Source organism: Leptopilina boulardi, unplaced genomic scaffold (genome assembly GCF_019393585.1).
Source record: "Leptopilina boulardi isolate dan_hultmark-lab unplaced genomic scaffold, ZJU_Lbou_2.1 LbouV2_258, whole genome shotgun sequence".
Taxonomy (NCBI): Eukaryota; Metazoa; Arthropoda; class Insecta; order Hymenoptera; family Figitidae; genus Leptopilina; species Leptopilina boulardi.
The window spans coordinates 413,546-434,182 of NW_026137816.1; the positions used below are offsets into that span (position 1 = coordinate 413,546).

Sequence of the window (20,637 nt, forward strand, 5' to 3'; positions counted from 1 at the left end):
AAGCGAATGAATAATCGTACCTCGTAACGCATCATTATGCAAAGTGCAAAGGGAGTAAATGAAATTTTCAAACATTCATGCTTTTTTTACGAGCACAAAAATTCGTATAAAGATGCGCGCGTAATCTTTTTCAAAAAATTCATAAAATCTTTTTTTTTTTTAATAAAGAAATTTTTCTGAAAAATATAAAGAAGGTTTTCTAAAAATATAGATATTTTTTTTTTTATCTGAAGAAAATATAAACCTAGAATCATTGTACATTTTGTAATATATATATATATAAGTATCCTCTATGCGATATCGTTGCCGAGGGTGACTTGCGCGTATATTTGACCATATAGTGCATGGAAGGCTGCTGATATAGAACTACTAAACAGGTCGTAGATCAGCTTGGTTAGTTATATATCGAATCTCACCCACACAATTTCAAACCAATTCCCACCGGTGTTCTGCATCATTTGGCGGCCCGCGGCCGTGAGATCCGCGCATGTACCAACCTATACAATGTTTGTCCTATCAGTATGCACACATCGCACATTCCAACATCTATAACTGTAGAGCGAGAAAAAAAAACGTTAAAAAATATACTTTCTTGTAATGTTTCAAAGACTCGAGAATAGGTTATTATAATTAAAAAGTGTTTTTAGTCTGGAGTATAAAGTATACATTTTGTATGATGACTGACAACAAACAGAAAATAAATTTTTTTTTGTAGTCGTATGACTTTGTCTATGAAAGATATGGTTTTCTAACAAAGACAAATGACAACTCTCAAAAAAAAGAGTCTTTTCTGGCGAAGACTCTGCAAAAAAATAGCTGTACTGTAAAAAATGATTGTAGAAGAAATAAATAACTATAAAAAAGAAGCGATAACTGAATAAAAATAAGTGTAAAATAGTACAGCGAATGATAAATCTAAAAGAAATTTTTCCGAATAAGACAACTGACAACTCTGCTCAAAAATAACTAGTTATGACAGAAATTAATATAAGTTATACTTTTTCATGAAAAATGCTTTTCTGACGCAGACGCACAAACATAACTGGAATAATAGAACAAGCGATAACTTTCAATAAAAAAAAAAGTATTTTCTAACAAAGACAAGTGACAACTCTCCAAAAAAGAGTCTTTTCTGGCGAAGACAATTGACAACTCTGCAAAACAATAGCTGTACAGTAAAAAATGATTGTAGAAGAAATAAATAACTATAAAAAAGAAGCGATAACTGAATAAAAATAAGTGTAAAATAGTACAGCGAATGATAAATCTAAAAGAAATTTTTCCGAAAAAGACAACTGACAACTCTGCTCAAAAATAACTACAATTATGACAGAGAAATTAATATAAGTTATACTTTTTCATGAAAAATGCTTTTCTGACGCAGACATGTAATAACTGCACAAACATAACTGGAATAATAGAACAAGCGATGACTTTCAATAAAAAAAAGTATTTCCTAACAAAGACAAGTGACAACTCTCCATAGAAGAGACTTTTCTAAGACAACTGACAACTCTTCAGAAGAGTCTTTTCCAACAAAGACAAGTGACAACTCTCCATAAAAGAGACTTTTCCAACTAAGACAACTGACAACTTTTCAGAAGAGTCTTTTCCAACAAATACAAGTGACAACTCTCCAGTAAAGTGCGCCTTTTCTAACGAAGACAAGTGACAACTCTGCCCAATGCTAAAAGTTTTCTACAAAAATATACAACAAACCAAAATCAATTTGCTTCAAAAAACACTATTCTCCCTTTAAATATATCTTACTGAGGTTTTACTGTATTGTAACTAAGAGGCAATTTCCCTTGGACTCAAAATAAACGAAAACTATACCACACTATGCAGTTTCACTTCATATACACTGCGGACCTTCTCTCTCATTGAACCCCGTGGGTCGTGACATTCTCGAGTGTTTAATTTGGAAAGCGCTCACAAAGCTCGAGGCAAAATTTACGCACGTATGTGTATGCACGTTGAGACCGCAGTTCGCGGTCTAAGCCCTAGACGCAACTCCTCTCACTCTCTCACATATATATATATATATATATATACATGTAGTGCATAGGTATACACAAAGAGCGCTCGATCGGGACCAACCCCGTAATGAACATGGCGCTTGTTTATTTAATGGGAAATTCGGTGGCGCCATAAAGCTTCAAGAAGGGAAGGAGGGGGAGTGAAACCTATTAAATTTATGCTTTCGGTTTACCCGCTCTGACGGATCGCAATGCTCTCGCACGCGGCCTGACCCAACATTTCCCTTCCCCCCCCCTCTCTCTCTCTCTCTCTCTCTCTCTCTCTCTCTCTCTCTCTCTCTCTCTCTCTCTCTCTCTTTCAACCCATCATTCGATTCTCTGCGACAGTGTTTGTGTTTATGCTATTGGTAGTTCAACGCAACGATATATATATATATATATATATATATTCCAGAGTGGGTTGGTGCGGACTTTTGAGGGTGGAAAGGTGTTGAGGATCATGGCGCCTACAGTGACGGACAATGAAGCGTCAGCGCGTAAACTTGAATAACCACACATCTTCCTCTAAATTCTGTACCTGCTGACATTGTTTCATTGTATACAGTTTACTGTTACAATATTGAATAATAATAATTTATAGTTTTTTATCATAGCAAAAAAATTGAACTTATTTTTGTTGCAGTCTAAAATAATAGACATAGAATGTGGCGCCATCTACGATGCACACTTTTTGATGATTTTCAAATATTGAGTTACGCGACTCATTTGTAAGCTCAGTGTTCTTTTCGTAATATAATATAATTGTTAAGAAAAAAAATGTCAACAAATCGCAGTTGGGAAATTTACCATTGGCAAAAGAGTGGCCCAATATTGGCAGCATTGGTCCAATATTGGTCCTATATAATGGCCCAATGGTTACTATTAATAATTTCCCACTGGATAGAGAAAAAAATATTTTAAGAATCTAATTTGTACATTTAAAATTTGCTTATTTCAAAAAAACAAAATCTTTGTAAATGAAAATTTCTTTTTCGTGTAATTAGTTTTTTTTTAAATTTCATGTCACCCTTCCTCTGGAGGCTACTGACGAGAATATAAAGAAAGGTTAATCAGAATTTTTCCCACAGCCTTTTTTTGCAAATGATTTCTCTCAACAGAAAATTACATTGAAAATTTCCCCGGAGACATTTTACTGAAAAGTTTCATGAAATCATAAGTGTTTCACTTGTTTGGGGGAAAAAAAAAAAATTGTTGAAATAAATGTTTTTTCGTTTTCTCATACCTAGTATTAATTTTTATGGATTATATACAAAAAAAAGGATTAGTAAGTCTGGATATATATTATGCAAAATAAATAAGCATTATCTGACAAAGAAGAAAATAGTGCGCGAGAAAGTTTTAGATAGAGGCGCCTATCTGTTTTTTTTTTTTTTTTTTTTACAAAACACAAAGAAAAGAAGTAATTTCACCACACAACGAAGAAGCAAAGAAGTTTTTCCTATTTCTTTTCTGGCTAGAGCGCGTTAAAAGAAAATTTATTTATATGTAGAGTGAGATAGAGGAAAAACTCCTGATACACTTTATCCCTTTTGAATCCCTCTAATTACCAAATTTTCCTCGCCCTTAATTTAGTGTTATAATTGCTTCCTACCCCTTCACAAGTAGGGTTCGAAATCGTACCCCAAATTCTTAGGACCCTCCATTTCTTACTTGTCCCTCCCCCCCGTCACTATTCTTCTTTTAGATATGTATACATTCCTTCGAGCACCCTCCACTTATTTTCCCCTCTTATATATCATATACCTTATATTTTTTAGATAGAAGCAAAATAAATTCGTATTAACTTTAAACGGGAACAGATCTTAAACCTTCTTTCCATAGAGAGAGAAAGAGAGAGATAGAAAGAAAGAAGGAGTGAATTAAGGGAATGAATTTATGCTCCAGGGACTTAACTAATGTTAATTTAGAGGGATTACTTTCTCGAGATAAAAGGAATGCTTTTTCCTTCCATTCCTGCATCTTTTTATTTATTTATACTGTCCCTGGAAATTACAACTACATTTTTAACAAAAAAAAAAAAAAAGAAAAATCTGCATGAATTTTAATATGCACGTGTGATGTAAATTTTTTCTATTTAAAACTTTTCTTTTGTTAATTAAATAGCATATTTGATGATTCTGCAATTTTGAATTAACTTTTAAAGGTATATTAAATTGATACTAAAATGCGTATCAAATTATTACCAAAAATGGGTATCAATCTTCAAAAAAAAAACCGTTTTTTTTTTAATTTTAAAAATAAAATTTATTTTCATTTCTACCGAATAGTATAATATTTTGTATTTTAATCTATACAATAATTGATACAAATTTTTGGTGTCAAAATAATACAAAAAAAAAAAAAAACCAATTTCTATGGTTCGAAAAAGCAGAAAATGGACAAGTGTATAGGACCTAATTATAATTTCATTTCTGGGTCAAAGGCATATTTAGCTTTTTATGAATGAGAAAAAATAACTATGCTGCACGTGCTCCATTGTTTGCCTCATAGTCACGTTTTTGGCTTCTCGTATTTACGCAACACATTTTACATAGAAATGTTAAAGCATTAAGTCACATTATAAACATACATATGAAAGAATTTAAAGTAACAAAAACATTTCATTAACATAGAAACTAAAGAGAAGGAAGCACAAAAAAATTCAAACTTTTATAAAACCTCTTTATAATTTCTTTTTTTATATTCTCTTTTATAATTATAAATATTGAGTATTCTTTTATCAAAATCGAGAGGCATACTATATTTAAAAAAAAAAAAAATTCCCTGAAACGAAAAAAACATGACACTACATCCGGAGGTAAAAATCTCATTTCTGAGAAATACTATTTTGTCAGCAGCAGGGAATCTTTCCCTAATTTTCCTTTTTTGACGCTTTCCTTTTTTTTTTACTGTTCCAATATGTATATATATATATATGGCTCGGCAATTCTCTTCTATTTTTAAAATCCTCTTTTTTCATGAGATACCGTGACAAATTTTTTAAGGGAAATAAATTGTAAATCATGTTAAAAATAAAATAAATCCCTATAATGAATGTAATATAAATAAAATTTTGAAGAAAATTTATTTTAATTCAAATAATAGGTTATTTTATTATTAAATATTTATCAAATAAATTTTAAAACCAAATAATTAAAAATTACAAACTAAAAATAGTTAATTAACAAATTAAAAAATTAAATTACATACAACGTTAATTAATTTTAATCAAATGAATTTAATTTTAGTATAATAAGAAACTGGAAACAAATATATATATTACTCCTCGCGAACGATCTGCAGAATATCAAAAAGGTATATTCGCGAAGATTGCAAGAAACTTGAGGGCAGGAAGAAGAGAAAGGGGGAGGGGGGGGTGTAAAATTTACGATGACGCGTAAATATCTCTAGCGCGCGACATCCCCAACTTTTACAAAACCCTTTCTTATATAGAAAAAGAGGTGGACTTTTGCGGTGGGCGCGGTCCTTTTTATACACTTCCATACCAGTCCACCAAAGGCACTTACTTGGGTATATCTTTGCCTAGGCAGTATATAGGGGTAGATGTGAGCTTTAACTCTTCCACCGCCCGCGGACCGGGAAATAAAACATTGTGTGCGCTTCGGAGAAAACTTGGTCCCGCCGAGAGAAAGAAAGAGAGAGAGAGAGAGAGAGTGCTTATTTTTCTTTTTACCCCAGTGCATTTATGCTCCCGTTGCCCAGACGACGTTCCTGTGTGCATCGCAAAAATTCAAACCATAGTAACTTTGTGTACGACTTTTTCATATATATATATATATATATATATATATACAATATCTAAGCCATTCTCACTCGAGTTTTTTCAAACTTTTCAAAGATATATTTATTTTACCAACTCGAATATGCGCACTCAAAAGAAATCAGGTGTATTTTGATATTCCCATGACAATCTGTCGTGTATCACATACAGAAAAGAAATTTTTATTTGTTTTGTTATACAGTTGGATTTTTTTAGCCATATACAGATGTTTTCTAAACAGTATCAACAAAATATAATTCAAAAACAATTCAAATAATTCCCAATTATAATATAGCTGCAGGGCAAAAAATTATTTCTACTTACTAAACAGGACAAATTTTGTTTGGTTGTAATTATTACAATACAGATTTATACAAAACAAAATTTAGTTCCAGATTTAGTAAAGTAAAAAAAACTGAGTTCATTTTTGTTGCAGTTCATTTTGAATTCGGTATCATAATGAACAACAACTAACTTCAAGTTACTCAAAATGAACCGGACCCGGATCAAATGTCAGGTTATGTTAGTTTCTGTTGAAATTCAAGATTTTATGATTATTATGTTGGCAACAACTGCAACTTATGTATGCAGCGCCACACTGGCGCAATATTCAAATTGAAATAGTAGAAATATTTTTTACTTTAATTTAACTATAAATTTAAATAATTATAGTTAATGTATAATATAAATTATTATTATATATTATATTTATAATATTCATTTACAAACTATTATATGCATTATATTTTAAAATAGTATAATATAATAGATATATAATTGACTTTGGATGTAAAATAATTAAATTATACATAAAGTAGTAATTACAATCTGTCACATAATAATATTCTTAAATTAATTATTTGATTATTTTTAAAATTAAAAATATTACATAATTTAAAAATATTTAAACCGAAGAATGTTATAACAATCATTACATTATTATAATGAATAACACATTATTTTTTGGTTATAGTTTCAAGTTAAATTTGGCGCCATTATCTTTGGTATTTAGACAGTGGCGCCGTTAAATTTCATGTTTCGTGTTGCATGGTTGGTATTTATTTCTGTCAATTCAAAAGTTTCTAACCTAAAAATAATTTATTTTGTTTTCTATAAATTCAATGAATGGGATTTAAGAAACAAAGTTTTTTCAAATGTAATCTGTTTGTTCATTGAAAACAATGCTTTTGATTAATGGTTTTATGATAAAGTGCTTCTTAATTGACTATAATTGTCATTTTAACTTGAACTCAAAATGAATCGGATCTAGCTCATTTTAATGCTTTTTGCCTGAAGTTCAAAATGAGTTTCTCAAGGTTCATTTTTGAACTCAGTTTTTTTCTGTGAATTCATTTTTCTCACAAGTATTGTTTCTTCCATATATTGCAGTTTTTTTTAGGTACGATCAAAAAGCATAAAAATCTAAGGAGAATAAAATCTTTCATATGAAACTTAAATAAAAAGCAAATGCACAATAAAACAAATCCGTAATATTCAATCTTTTCTAAAGATAAGAGAGAGAGAGAGGGGGAGTTTCAAAATGAAGATTGGAGAGTCTATTCCAGAAATGGTACATCCCCCTACATTTGTATAATGTAGAAAAAGGGGACACTAAAGTCGAAAAAAAAATAGTAAAAATACTCATCTTAAATTACATATAGAGGATGAATCGACATTGGGGTGAAAAAAGAAATTTTGGTCATCTGGCAACGTTGCTGGTGTATTACAACACGCCAAGAGGAAAGTATATAGCCACTCGATTTCAATGGGGTGGTTGGGTCAAATAACAGGAGAATAGTCCTTCTCTTTCTATGTATATATATATATAACGTGAAATAAAACAACTTTTATATACTGGGACGTCTCACTGCGCATAATACACCTTCATATTCTGTATATACACATAATCCTGATATTCGAGCCAGCGCCTTTTCCCTCGATGCGCGAACCGTGTGCCAAAATTATATCGACCCCTGAATACACAACCCCTGACGTATGGTGTCTGCCGTTTTTATATCCAATTTTTATTCTCTTAATGTTTGTTAAATCACGCCTTTTTTTTTTTTTGATAAGAATTATCGTAAAATTCTTAGAATTGTATTTCTTACCGTATTGACCAATCTGCAACTTACCTGCAACAAAAAAGAAAAGGAAAATTAATATGAATGCCAAAAAGAAAATGATGTTAATTATGATTTTGGTTATATTAAATAGGTTTATGTAAATTTTGATAATTTTGTTGTGGCAGCATTTTAGGTAATGTTAATTACCATTAGAGGTTCATGCTGTTTATGTAAATTTTGATAATTTTGTTGTGGCAGCATTTTAGGTAATGTTAATTACCATTAGAGGTTCATGCTGTCGATTTTATTCACAACAGTGACAATGATTTTGGATCCTATTAATAAGTAGTACTCTAGGTTTAAAATGCAGGTTTTGTTTTCGCAACAGGGGAAACGATTTTGGATCATACTAATTTGTACCTAGTTGCTGATGATATTGTTTTTTCAATAGTAGGAATAGTTTTGGACCATCCTACTTAGCAGTAGGTTTAGGATGCTGTAAATTTTGTTTCCGTAATAGTAGAAAGGGTTTTAGATATTTCTAATTATTAAGGATGCTATCGATTTTGAAGATTTCGGTTTTGCAACAGCAATGCGGATAATGCTAATTGATTTAGGATGCTGAAGATTTCGTTTCTGCAACATTAGCAACGATTGTGGATCATACTAATTTGTACCTAGTTCAGGATGCTGATGATATTGTTTTTTCAATAGTAGCAATAGTTTTGGACCATCCTACTTAGCAGTAGGTTTAAGATGCTGTAAATTTTATTTCCGTAATAGTAGAAAGGGTTTTAGATATTTCTAATTATTGAGGATGATATCGATTTTGAAGATTTCGATTTTGCAACAGCAATGCGGATAATGTTAATTGGTTTAGGATGCTGAAGATCGTTACATTAGCAACGATTTTGGATAATGCTAATTATTACCAAGTTACAAATGCTGTATAGATTTTAGGGATTTTCTTTCCACTATTATAGTAGAAATGATTTTGGATCATCTTAATTAGGTTTAGAAATTCTAAAGATAAAATTGTCAATTGTTTTTTTTTTTTTGAAAATTCTCGAAATAATTCAGTACAGTACAACCACAAGGAAGAAATTCTTTTGAAATCAGAAATGTTCGCGGTTGGTTTGTGCGCGCTCGCACCACGTTTAATTCCCTTTCGCATTGTCCACATTGGAAAAGCAGGCGCGCAATTAGCAATGTAAATGCCCGGTTAGTTAGTTAGCGTGTTGGTATAAAATCGTGGGACGAACTCTTGTGTGGAACTAGATAACGGACCTCCCAAGCGAGTATATGATCATCTCTCAACCAGTCCTTGATAACGACATCGAATTGCTTTTTTACAAGCCTCTGGGCTATTACAGCCACCTGGACATCAAGGCCGGCCATTTTCAACTTTTATTTATAACTAAAGACACATCACACGCTATATCGTACTCTTCATCAATTTATTATAAATATTATATATTGCGCCGAGCAATTGCTATGGGGTTTTCTATTTCCCTTTCGGAAGTTTCATAATTGCATCGCTTAATGTATGCAGAAACAGAATACAGGTTTACTTTTTTTTTGTTTCTAAACATCCATCCAATTAAAACGAAAGCGGAATTCCGTTTGGAAGAGACTAAGAATTATTTTCCCCATCAAGATTATATAGAAAAAAGGATTATAGGTTGTAAATCGATATTTTCTCGTTAATGAGATTTATCGATAGAGAATAATATAAAAGTTTCTTGACACATTATTATATTTATGAATATATATATATATATAATATTGAAGAATAAAATTTATTTTTTACAAAAATGTCCACAAAAATAAATAGAAATCTAATTAAATACCTTTATAATATTATCTGAGGGTTTCTATAAATTAAAATTCTTTGGCAAACAACTTTTTTTTTTTGATCATTATCTTTTGGTTTGGACATGTACGTAAATCAAAAGTGAATTATTATCAACGGAAGCACTCAGTCATCCCGAGAACGACGACCAATCCCGATGCATGGACCGATAAGTCCCTAGTATAGAACAGAGAGAGAGAGAGAGAGAGAGTTTGATCACGACACTCGAGGGCATGTATGACGTTATCAGGTAAAGCTTTAGGTTTTGAAACGATGTGCTAACGAGGTAACGTGTCTCTTCTTCGCGTGGCGGGTCTCGACTACCTATTTCTTACGATGAAATTCCAACGGTTCCCATATATACATAAGAAATTTTTATTCTCCCTATATACCTGTATAGAATGGCGAGCCTCATCTTTAAACAGAAATCCATCTCAGAAGCCATACTGCCTACTCCAGGGGAGTTCCCCTTCATTTAAAGACCTGCCCCCTCTGACTCCTCTGGAAACCATCACAGCAACCATAATTCTTTTCACTAGCCAATAAGGACAACGTTCCTTAAACTATCTTGTCTCGATTCTCCTTCCGGATTTTCCATTGATAAACTTTTTGCTACCAGTTCGATACTAGTTTTCATTAGCATATCATTATAGAAAAAATCATCAAAAGATTTATCAATTTTCACATTGAGATAAAAAAAAATCCTTTTTGTAAAACCAATAAACAATTTATCAATCAAAAGCATCATTAAATCGAAAAACCCCTCAATCTTATCATAAAATCAAGTTTCTCCAAAGCTCATAAATATTTAAGAAATGATTTATACCTTATAATGGGATCACGTAATACTCGAGGGAATATTTCGATTCTCGTTTTCTTAAACGAATGAGATTGTACAATTGTAGACTATAAAGCTTTTGCGAAAAAGTAACGTAATTGTACACGTCCACACATAGGGTATATAACGTGCAACGTGGCTATAAAATCACTTCAAGCGTTGGAGAATGACGGCTGCATAAAAACCAAAATGAAGCGATTCACCGCGGTTTATAAGCACTCAAGCGATAATAAAACGTTGTGAGAGAGAGAGAGAGAGAGAGAGAGAGAGAGAGAGAGAGAGAGAGAAAGCCTCTACCCCTCTTCACACTCTTCTCATCGTATTCACATAATTCCCATCCCAGTGTTGTATCAATGCTTTAAGTTTGGGATTTCTACTTTACCGGCCGTTCTACACTTCAACGGGGTTCGAAGGTCGTTCGGCAGATGGCGTTCATTTACTTAGGCCACACCCGAGAGGCTCGTTTACACTTGTTCAACGTTACTGATTCGGGTGACCCTTTTATGGATGTCAAAACGGTAACCACGTGGCTCCCTATATATTGGTTACGGGTAGGGCTAGGTTTGAATAACAACGGGTTAGGCTCACAACGATTAACACGCTCACAACATAAGTTTTATATATACACGCCTTTACGAGCACATATGATTTGTTACTTTATTTCTCTTTTATTCTTCTCCTCTGCATCCGTTATTTACTGTAATCGTATTTTTATAGGTTTTTTTTTATTGGGATGAGAAAAAAAGGGTTTGTTAAATTTTTTTTCACCTCACAAATGAACGAAATTTGATTTATTTGTATAGAAATTAGATCGATCCCAATTTTTTTAGCCCCCCCTTCAATCACTTTTACAATTGCTGATAAATGATTTCCACTTGATTTAATTCGTCATTTTGAATAAATTTTTTTATAAATTAAAATATGAATCAACAGAAATAAATTTCCTGTCGGAATATAAATAAAATAATTAAAATAATTCGCACTAAAGAAACGTCGATTCATGTAATTTATAAGTACCAATTAAATGGAGCAGGTAAGCAGATAGCTTTTCATAAATAATAATTATATTTATACTTACGAACTAAATTATTCTTTTATCATATTTATAAAATCCATTTTAAACTAATATTAACTGAGTTTATATACGATAGAAGAATTATTTTTTAATCAAGAATAATTGCTAATATAATTTTTTCCGCAAATACCATAATTGCTAATTTTCATAATTCATAAGGTCGCGTTAGGAAAAACTATATTTTTGAATGCTCTTTTATAAAAAAAAAACTCTTTAAGAGATGATAATTGCAAAAAAAAAAATCATTATCAAGAGATAAGTAAATAATAATGTCGTCGCCGTTTTTAAATAATGACCTCTGGATAATAAAGCAGGATCGAAGATTGTGACGATTGAGGAAAATGTCTTCCGGTCGTTGACTGTAAGTGCTGCTATATATTTGTTGAGGGTCGCACATAGACATAATGAGCATTGCTGACATTTTTTTTTTTGCACCGCGATTACGAAAGAAGCCATATTATTAAAAAAAGAGGCTGATTTCTCTCTGAATGTTAATGTATATGTATGTATATATATATATATATATATATATACCTTGGGACAAAATTAGGCTGTCGGTAAAATGTAATATTATTTTTAGTTGACTGCCCTTCCCGTTCTCGCGGCAGTAACCATAATTTTTCCAAGTCTGTGTGGCGTGACGCCGACCATCCACTCATTTCACTCACGCATACCAAAACTTCATCGCTATATACACTAATTCCTCTTCGCCGCATATCCTACCCCTTCACGCATTTCACCTCGATGTCGCCCTCTTTTCTCCCCAACTTGCCCTCTATCCACAGTTCGTATCGCTAGCTTCTCTATATATTCATCAAGTCGAACACACACCGAGAGTCGCTATTCTATTAATTATAGTTTGCAGTATTTCCGTAAATATAATTTTACAACTTCTATATGTTGTTCAAATGTTAGCAAAGTATTTAATGAAAAACGGAGATAAATAATATTGCTACAAATTTTTCAATTTTAATTGTACAACAGTGAACCTATGCAGAATCTTACTAATTAACAGAAGTATATTTTTTAACATAATAGCATTTTAAATGCTGTCAAAATTGATGATTTTGGTTTCTATAGAAATCTAAATTATTCTAACTTCAGATTTAGGGTTTTGTTTTTGCAACAGAGGTAATGATTTTGCATCATACTAATTAGCACCAAGTTCAGAAATCTGATGATTTTGTTTCTCTAATAGTATAGCATAATAGTTTTGGACCAGTAGGTTTAGGATGTTGTAAATTTTGATGAGTTTGTTTCTGCAATAGTAGAAATGGTTTTAGATAATTCTAATTAGATTTAGGATGCTATCGATTTTAAAGATTTCGGTTTTGCAACAGCAGCAATGGTCTCGGATGATGCTAATTAGTTTTGGATGCTCATGATTTTGTTTTTGCAATAGTAGCAATAGTTTTGGACACTCCTAATATAATTAGCAGTATAGGTTTAGGATGCTGAAGATTTTGATGGTTTTGTTTCCGGTAATAGTAGGTTTAGGATGTTGTAAATTTTAATGAGTTTCCGCAATAGTAGAAATGATTTTAGATAATTCTGCGATTATATTTAGGAACGCTATCGATTTTTATAATTTCGGTTCTACAACAGCAACAATGATATGCTAATTGGTTTTGGATACTAATGATTTTGTTTTTGCAATAGTATAACAATACTTTGGACCATTCTAATTAGATTTAAAATGTAAATTTTGATGATTTTGTTTCCGCAATAATAGAAATGGTGTTAGATCATTCTAAGTAGCACTATCTTTAGGATTCTGAAGATTTTGTTTTGAGGCATTGATTTTGGGTCATACTAATTAGCTCCAGGTTAAGGATGCTGTCAATCTTCAAAATTTCGTTCTTGTAACATTAGTTTTGGATCATCCTAATTAGCACTAAGTTTAGAATGCTCTTCATTTTGAAGATTTTGTTTTCGCAATAGTGGCAATAATTTTGGATCATATACTAATTATCACCAGGTTTAGGTTGCTGCCAACCTTTAAAGATTTCGTATTTGCAATATTAGCAATGGTTTTGGATAATTCTACTTAGCACATGCTGGATGCTGATGATTTTGTTTCTGTAATACTAGCAATAATTTTAACACTTGTTAAGAATCATATTAATTATCATTAGGTTTAGCATGCTCCTTAATGAAAATCATATTTTTGAATATATACTTCTACATCGATTACCAATATTAAAATCATCATAACGAATTTCCGCTAACAGATTCATAAAAAAAAAAAGTGAAAGTAGATTAAAATCCATTGGGAGCCAATGTAGTTCACTGACCTTTAAATGGAATATGACGGGGAGAATATTTTTTAACTGCATATACATATATATAAAGTGGCGTAAAGGGGAGAAAATTGCGGAACTTGAATCCTGACCTTCCCTACGTTTTACCCCCACTCGAATATTTAGCACCCTTTTGGTGGACGTTTCTCGGTGACCCTCTTCTGGTTCTTCGGCGCCTTGCGCCATTAACGCTTGCGGGATATAGATATATGCATGTGTGGCATATATATATACATATATGTAACGAGCGGCTTACCATATATCCATAAATCATTGACTCACTCGCTAGAAGGATTCAAATCCTATCCACTTGTAATCGTATTGCGCTCCAAAACATTTTAAACAGTTATAACCCCTTTAATCTCATTAAAAAAAACTCAGTTTATTAGTATATACAAAATAAGTTTTTATAATTGTTCAAATTCTGAATAAAACCAAAACTAACAGTTATAAATTAGCCAAATTTAAATTAATTTAATATCCTAATATTTTCTCAAAGAAAAATAATTTTCTTCTTACTCTTCTATATATATATATATATATATATATATATAAACATAATTTTTCCAAAGTTATAGTGCAAGGAAAAATACTGTTTACTTTATTCGCCACTAAAACTTCATCAAAATTTTTGGAGTCGAGAGTAAAAGAAAAGTTTGAAGCAACCAGTGAGAAGCTAATATGATATATGAAAGTCGTCGTTAAAGTTTCCAACTTACACTTATATATTTTCTCGACTGTCGTAAACTTTTAGTCAAACGATCCAGTGAATAAAGTTAGGATGTGGTCGACGCTCTTGGTGAATTTCTTGAAATATTGCAAATTAAGTCACTTAAAGCAAAGTTAATAAATAATACACAGAGAATAAAAAAAGAACTACTCTAAATATAATTAAAACCAATTAAATAATTAAATGAAAAAATTTGGAAAAAAATATACTATTTTTATAAAATACACTATTATTAAATATACATGTAATATATTAATACCATTTTTTTTTTTTTTTTTATATAAATTGAAGGTCTTAATTAAAAGCTTTCGAGAGAAACAGTAAGGTTTTCAACTTCTCCAATTAGAAAGCAATTAACTCAATATATAACTCGAATAATTAATCATTTAAATCCAACTTCTTGAGACTTGTATCCCTTCATCAAATATTAATACCAGAGAATCCAATTAAGGAAATGTTTCAACAATTTGTGTCCGGAAGCCAAAAGCCACAAATGATTTCACAATTAAAATCACAAATGTATATACATATGAAAAAGAAAAAAAATTTGCGACAAAAATTAAATTGACAGACAGGTAAAAAATTTTAAACAAAATATTGTTGAAGAATTTTTTTTTTAATGAAATTGGCTTCTGATTGAATTTTATATATATAAATCATGCAGACATAGCTATGGAAAAGGTTGCTATGGCAATGGATGCGTTGCTATAGAAACCGATGATATGGAAACAATTGCTAAGAAAACGGTTGCTATGGTAATAGATTCGTTACTATGGAAACGGTTGCTAAGGAAACGGTTGCTATGGTAATGGATGCGTTGCTATGGAAACCGATGATATGGAAACAATTGCTAAGGAAATGGTTGCTATGGTAATAGATTCGTTGTTATGGAAACTGTTTTTATGGAAACCGTTACTATGGAAACGGTTGCTAAGGAGACGCTTCCAATGGAAACCGTTACTAAGGAAAAGGTTCCTATGGAAACCAATAATATAGAAACGGTTGCTATAGTAATAGATTTATTGCTATGGAAACCGTTGTTATAGAAACGGTTGCTATGGAAACCGTTACTAAGGAAAAGGTTGCTATGGTAATGGATGCGTTGCTATAGAAACCGATGATATGGAAACAATTGCTAAGGAAACGGTTGCTATGGTAATGGATTCGTTACTATGGAAACGGTTGCTAAGGAAACGGTTGCTATGGTAATAAATTCGTTGCTATGGAAACTGTTTTTGTGGAAACGGTTGCTAAGGAGACGGTTCCTATGGAAACCGTTACTAAGAAAACAGTTCCTATGGAAACCGTTACTAAGGAAATGGTTGCTATATAGTTATTGATTCATTGCTATGGTAACCGTTGTTATGGAATCGGTTGCTGTGGAAACCGTTACTAAGGAAAAGGTTTCTATGGTAATAGATGCGTTGCTATGGAAACCGATGATATGGAAACAATTGTTAAGGAAACGGTTGCTATGGTAATGGATTCGTTACTATGGAAACGGTTGCTATGGTAACTGTAGCTATGGTCCACGAAACTTTAAAAATATCCATAAAAATTAAAAAAAAAAAAAATTTTATGGAAATTTAAAAAAAAAGTCGTATTTCTTTATTTTTCAATTACAAAATCATATATTGTTGTTAAATTCTAAATATACCATCGGTCAGCAATTGCAAAATTTGAAATATATCCAATTTTCTTTCATTACAAAAATTTTCTTTTATTTCAATATTCTATATTTAAAATATAAAACAATAATCGATGGCATGATCGGTGTTGACTTTCACGTATAAAATATTATATATATATAGCTAATCTCAAAGTGTGCATTCATTGGATCGGCAACATAATGTGGCAGGTAAAATGACGGTAATCGACACGATTGTCTGTAAATTCCGAAGGGATCATGTCCCGATCGATCGATCGATTAGCAATGTTATGTTGAGGACGCGCTCTATGAGACGTGACTTCTTTTGGTGTTTATACATATATATATATAGGTATATGTATATAAACACGCGGTGCAATATATATATATATATATATATATAAATGGCGAAAGAATCGTGAGCACTCAACAACATCGTAGAATGTATATAATAACTTGCCATTACGGTCAATACGCAGTGAAGAGGTGCGGTTCACGCGGGGTCTCTTCTCTTATATGATGCGCGCCCCCCGGTACCTCTAGGAGGTATATAAGCTTTTTGCACGGCTCGCAAATCATTGCGATGCATCACGCCGCAATTACACGGTGAGGGTTCATTTAAATGCAATAAATAATCTGCCACTCATTGTATCGTGCGATCAACCTCGCGGATGCGTTCTGTAATTTTTTTTTTTTTTTTTTTTTTTGCAATGAGTATTAGAAGAGGAGAATCATATATATATATATATATATATATATGGATTCACGATCTTGGAGGTCCATCAGAAGTTTTGAATCTTGTATGAAATGGATCGTAAAGAGGCCTTAAAGGAATAACCCCTTTGATGTCATGCGGTATCAGTAATGTCGATCGATGTACGCCACCCCATAAACAAGGGTTGTCTTGAAGAAATCGCCATAAGTTAGAACCAGCTCCTTGGAAGCGATTGCGTGTTGTGTGCTGAGTGGCTTTGTATTACCAGCTTGTACAATATGTACGTTTCGGAAAGGCTATGCCAGTATACACAGTAGGTCACTTTTAGAGATAACTTTAATTTATTGAAATATATGTCTGAAAACTTTTTAAAAAATTTGATAAAATTTTTTAAAAATTCCCTTTTTCCAGAAAAGTAGTGAATAACCCGAGGATCTCGTTTTGTATAAAAGTTGTAAGGGTTCGGTTTCTCCACAAGAAGATATATATATATACATATAAATTTTTATCATTTCTTCACTGAAAAATTTAAATAGCAGAAAATTAATAAAAATAAAACTTAATTTCATTGCCACCTGAAATTATAATTAAAATTCATACTTTCTTTTTTGCGTGCTGAACCGTCATCTTAATGAACCATATATATATTTAACATATACTCGTATCGTGAGCGCGCACTTAAGTGAATTTTTTCACACTTAAAACTTTTTATGTCAAATATAAGTGACAGCAATCGAGATATATAGGTGAAAATAAAATATATAGAGAGAATCTTGTTAATTTTAATAAAATAGAGTGCATCCTGTGTTGTATATATATGTGGTCACTAATTATCGGTTGGACGCGTGTCTGCAATATTATATTGATATAATTATGGCGCGTCCGTTGAGGGTATTATGTTACATGTAATGCTCGCATTATATTCAAATAGTAGCTGAAATCACTTTACAGTGTTGAGCATGCAAGGTGTTATATCTCGAATCTCCTGTATTGTTATTTTACATTTGTGCACGTTACGTGGCTGTTTTAATAACAAAGTATGTGAATAAATGAATAACTGCCACTTGCAATTTCTAACATATATATATATAGTTTTGCTACTGTACGTTATAATTATACATTCAACAACTTTTGACTCTTTAACAGAAAATCTAGTTATGTTATCTCCTATCGCATAATTAATCCAGTCAACATAAAAAATACAAACAATTTCTCACTTATTTTTACCACACGTTTCAATGATTTTATTAACAAAATTTTTATAAACACTTAATAAAATTCCAAATAAATATTTCATAACAAAAAAACACATCTAGATAACAAATTATAACAGAATATGATCGACTATGTGATTTTCAGCTTTGTGATTGGTGCGCGTTCCTCCCTACTCTTCACTGACGAGAATACGCACCAATCGCGTTAAGCGTTATTTTCCATTCTTTACAAATTTCAAGGAAATAAAATTGAATGATAAATTATTTTATCTTGATCCACATTTTTTAAAATCAAATTTTATTTCCCCTTTGAAAATTATTTTATTTGTGTTCGTAAAAAAAAATCCCAAAAAAAATAAAAGTGTGCTTGATATATATAAGGATTTATCGGCGATTTAGAACGACGGAAGAAATCGTCAGGGGTCAGATATATTATTCACAGCGCCAGAGAGAGTGCCATATAGATCTCGAACCGGGGTGGTCTGACAACTTTAAATAAATGGAATGCAACTTAACAGGAATAGTTTTGTAGCTTCTTTTTTTTTTGTATTGTTATTATTATTATCAGCAAGTTTTTTCGACTGTTTCTGTCTTCCAACAAAAAAAAAAGGCTAATGGTGGCACACAGAAAGATTCAAGCTATATAACAGTACAGTGAGGATGGAAGAGGGAAAGAGGTGAGGACGAAGGGCACATAACGCCATGCATCATTCTTGGGAGAACTAAAAAAAGGCCACCGAGGGGTGTGTTACCTTCCTTAATTTTTTTGCCATAGATGGAATTACGTACACTCTTTATTTATTTTCAATTCTGATTTTTATCGGAAAAAGACTTTTTGGAAAATAGTTTTTTAATTTTCAATTAATGTGATAAAAAAAAAATCTGATGTCAAATTTAATTATAATATTCAGTTTTTTAAAAAGTTGTTTGACAAGTAAAATTGGCGCGTGTCTTTTGGGAAATTAAGAAGTGAGGATATATTCTCGAAGGTTTTGGCCTTTTTCAAAATAATTGTCCTCCGTGACTCTTTTTTTTTTATTATTATTAATTTAACCTATACATTATGAATAATTGCACTAAATTATTACTTTGTTGGACAAGAAAAACAAAAAAAAAAAAAGCTGATATAAAAATGCACATTGACGGCCTTGCACACATGTACTTGTTATGAAATAATTATATGAGATTTACTAAGATTATGGAGAAGCTTCTTAAAAACCTTTTGATTAATGTTCCTCTCTCTGTTCCATTTTTGTCTTTTTTTTTTTTTTTTTTTTTTTTTTTTTTAATCCCCTCAAATTTACATTGCGACATATTTTTATTCTGATCAAGAAACCAGGAAGTACCTAAAACAGAAAAATAAAGAAAAAAATAATAGTATATAGACAACAAAATGGAATTTAAAATAAAAACGTATAATTAATTTAAATTCAAAAAAAAAAATATAAAAATAGAATATGAAACAATAAAATTGTGAAATATAGAAAAATGAAGGCAAAAATTGTCTGTGACATAAATAGAATGATTTGAAGGTCAATGGATAATTATCCTAAAATTCTCAACAAAAAGAAACCTCGAGAGAAGTCAAAAAAAAAATGACAATTGATTTTTTTTTTTTGTAAAAGTGTTAAAAGAACCCGCCCCCAAAATATTGACGCCCATATTTTAAAAACGGGAATATGCAACTGTGGGAGTCATCTGAAAGCGCAGCGTGAAACCATCGGAGAACAGATAATGAGACGGCCCCCGACCAAGAGGAGTTGATCTCCTGCGAGCCAAGTTTCAGACACAAATAACAACCAGCCAGTCTTGTGCATCGAAGATTATGTCTATAAAATATCCGACGATTAGAGGCTAATTTTGCTAATCTTTCCTTCACGCGCGCAAAATTAAGTTTTGAAAACCATTTAACTCCAACTCTTCGAAGTGCGGTTTAAAAAATTCCTCAACATCATATTACGTGAAACTGTTTTCTAATCGCTAGCGAGAGTGGGAGAAGGAGCGACGTGATTGGTGCGCGTTTAGTTGCGCGCGCAGCACATAAAAAGCGCGCCAATCACTAAACATTCCCCCCCTCTCTACCAAGAGTGGGAGAAGGAGCTTTATGATTGGTGCGCGCCAATATTTACCCCTTTTCGATTAGAATCTAACCAATCATAATTGTAGAAGAAAAAGGTAACGTGTTAAAGACATTAAAAATGAAAGAATAATCCATTATTTGCAGAGTGGTAATAACTATGCTCTTTCTCATTGTTCGAAATTCCAATACATTTACAATGGGAATCGTGGCAATGAGGGGAAAATTATCCACGGATCGCGTAAGTATGCCAGACAATAATAATTTCGCAGTTAAGAGAGCGCTCGATAGAGAATATCGAGGGAGAGACTTTAGAATGGACGCGC

General features: G+C 31.8%; 1 protein-coding gene across 6 annotated transcripts in view; it reads right to left on the reverse strand.

Annotated features, from left to right (window-relative positions):
- The window catches only part of LOC127280923 (homeotic protein antennapedia-like), a 364,206-nt gene that overhangs the window by 317,369 nt on the left and 26,200 nt on the right, over positions 1-20,637 (reverse strand). Inside the window, exon 2 of one of the 6 annotated variants that reach the window (XM_051304332.1) lies at positions 19,454-19,580. The exons of the other annotated variants lie outside the window; for them this stretch is intronic. Within the exon in view, the coding sequence (XP_051160289.1) occupies positions 19,454-19,580 (127 nt within the window). The remainder of the gene's footprint in view (positions 1-19,453; positions 19,581-20,637) is intronic. 6 annotated transcript variants of the gene reach the window in all.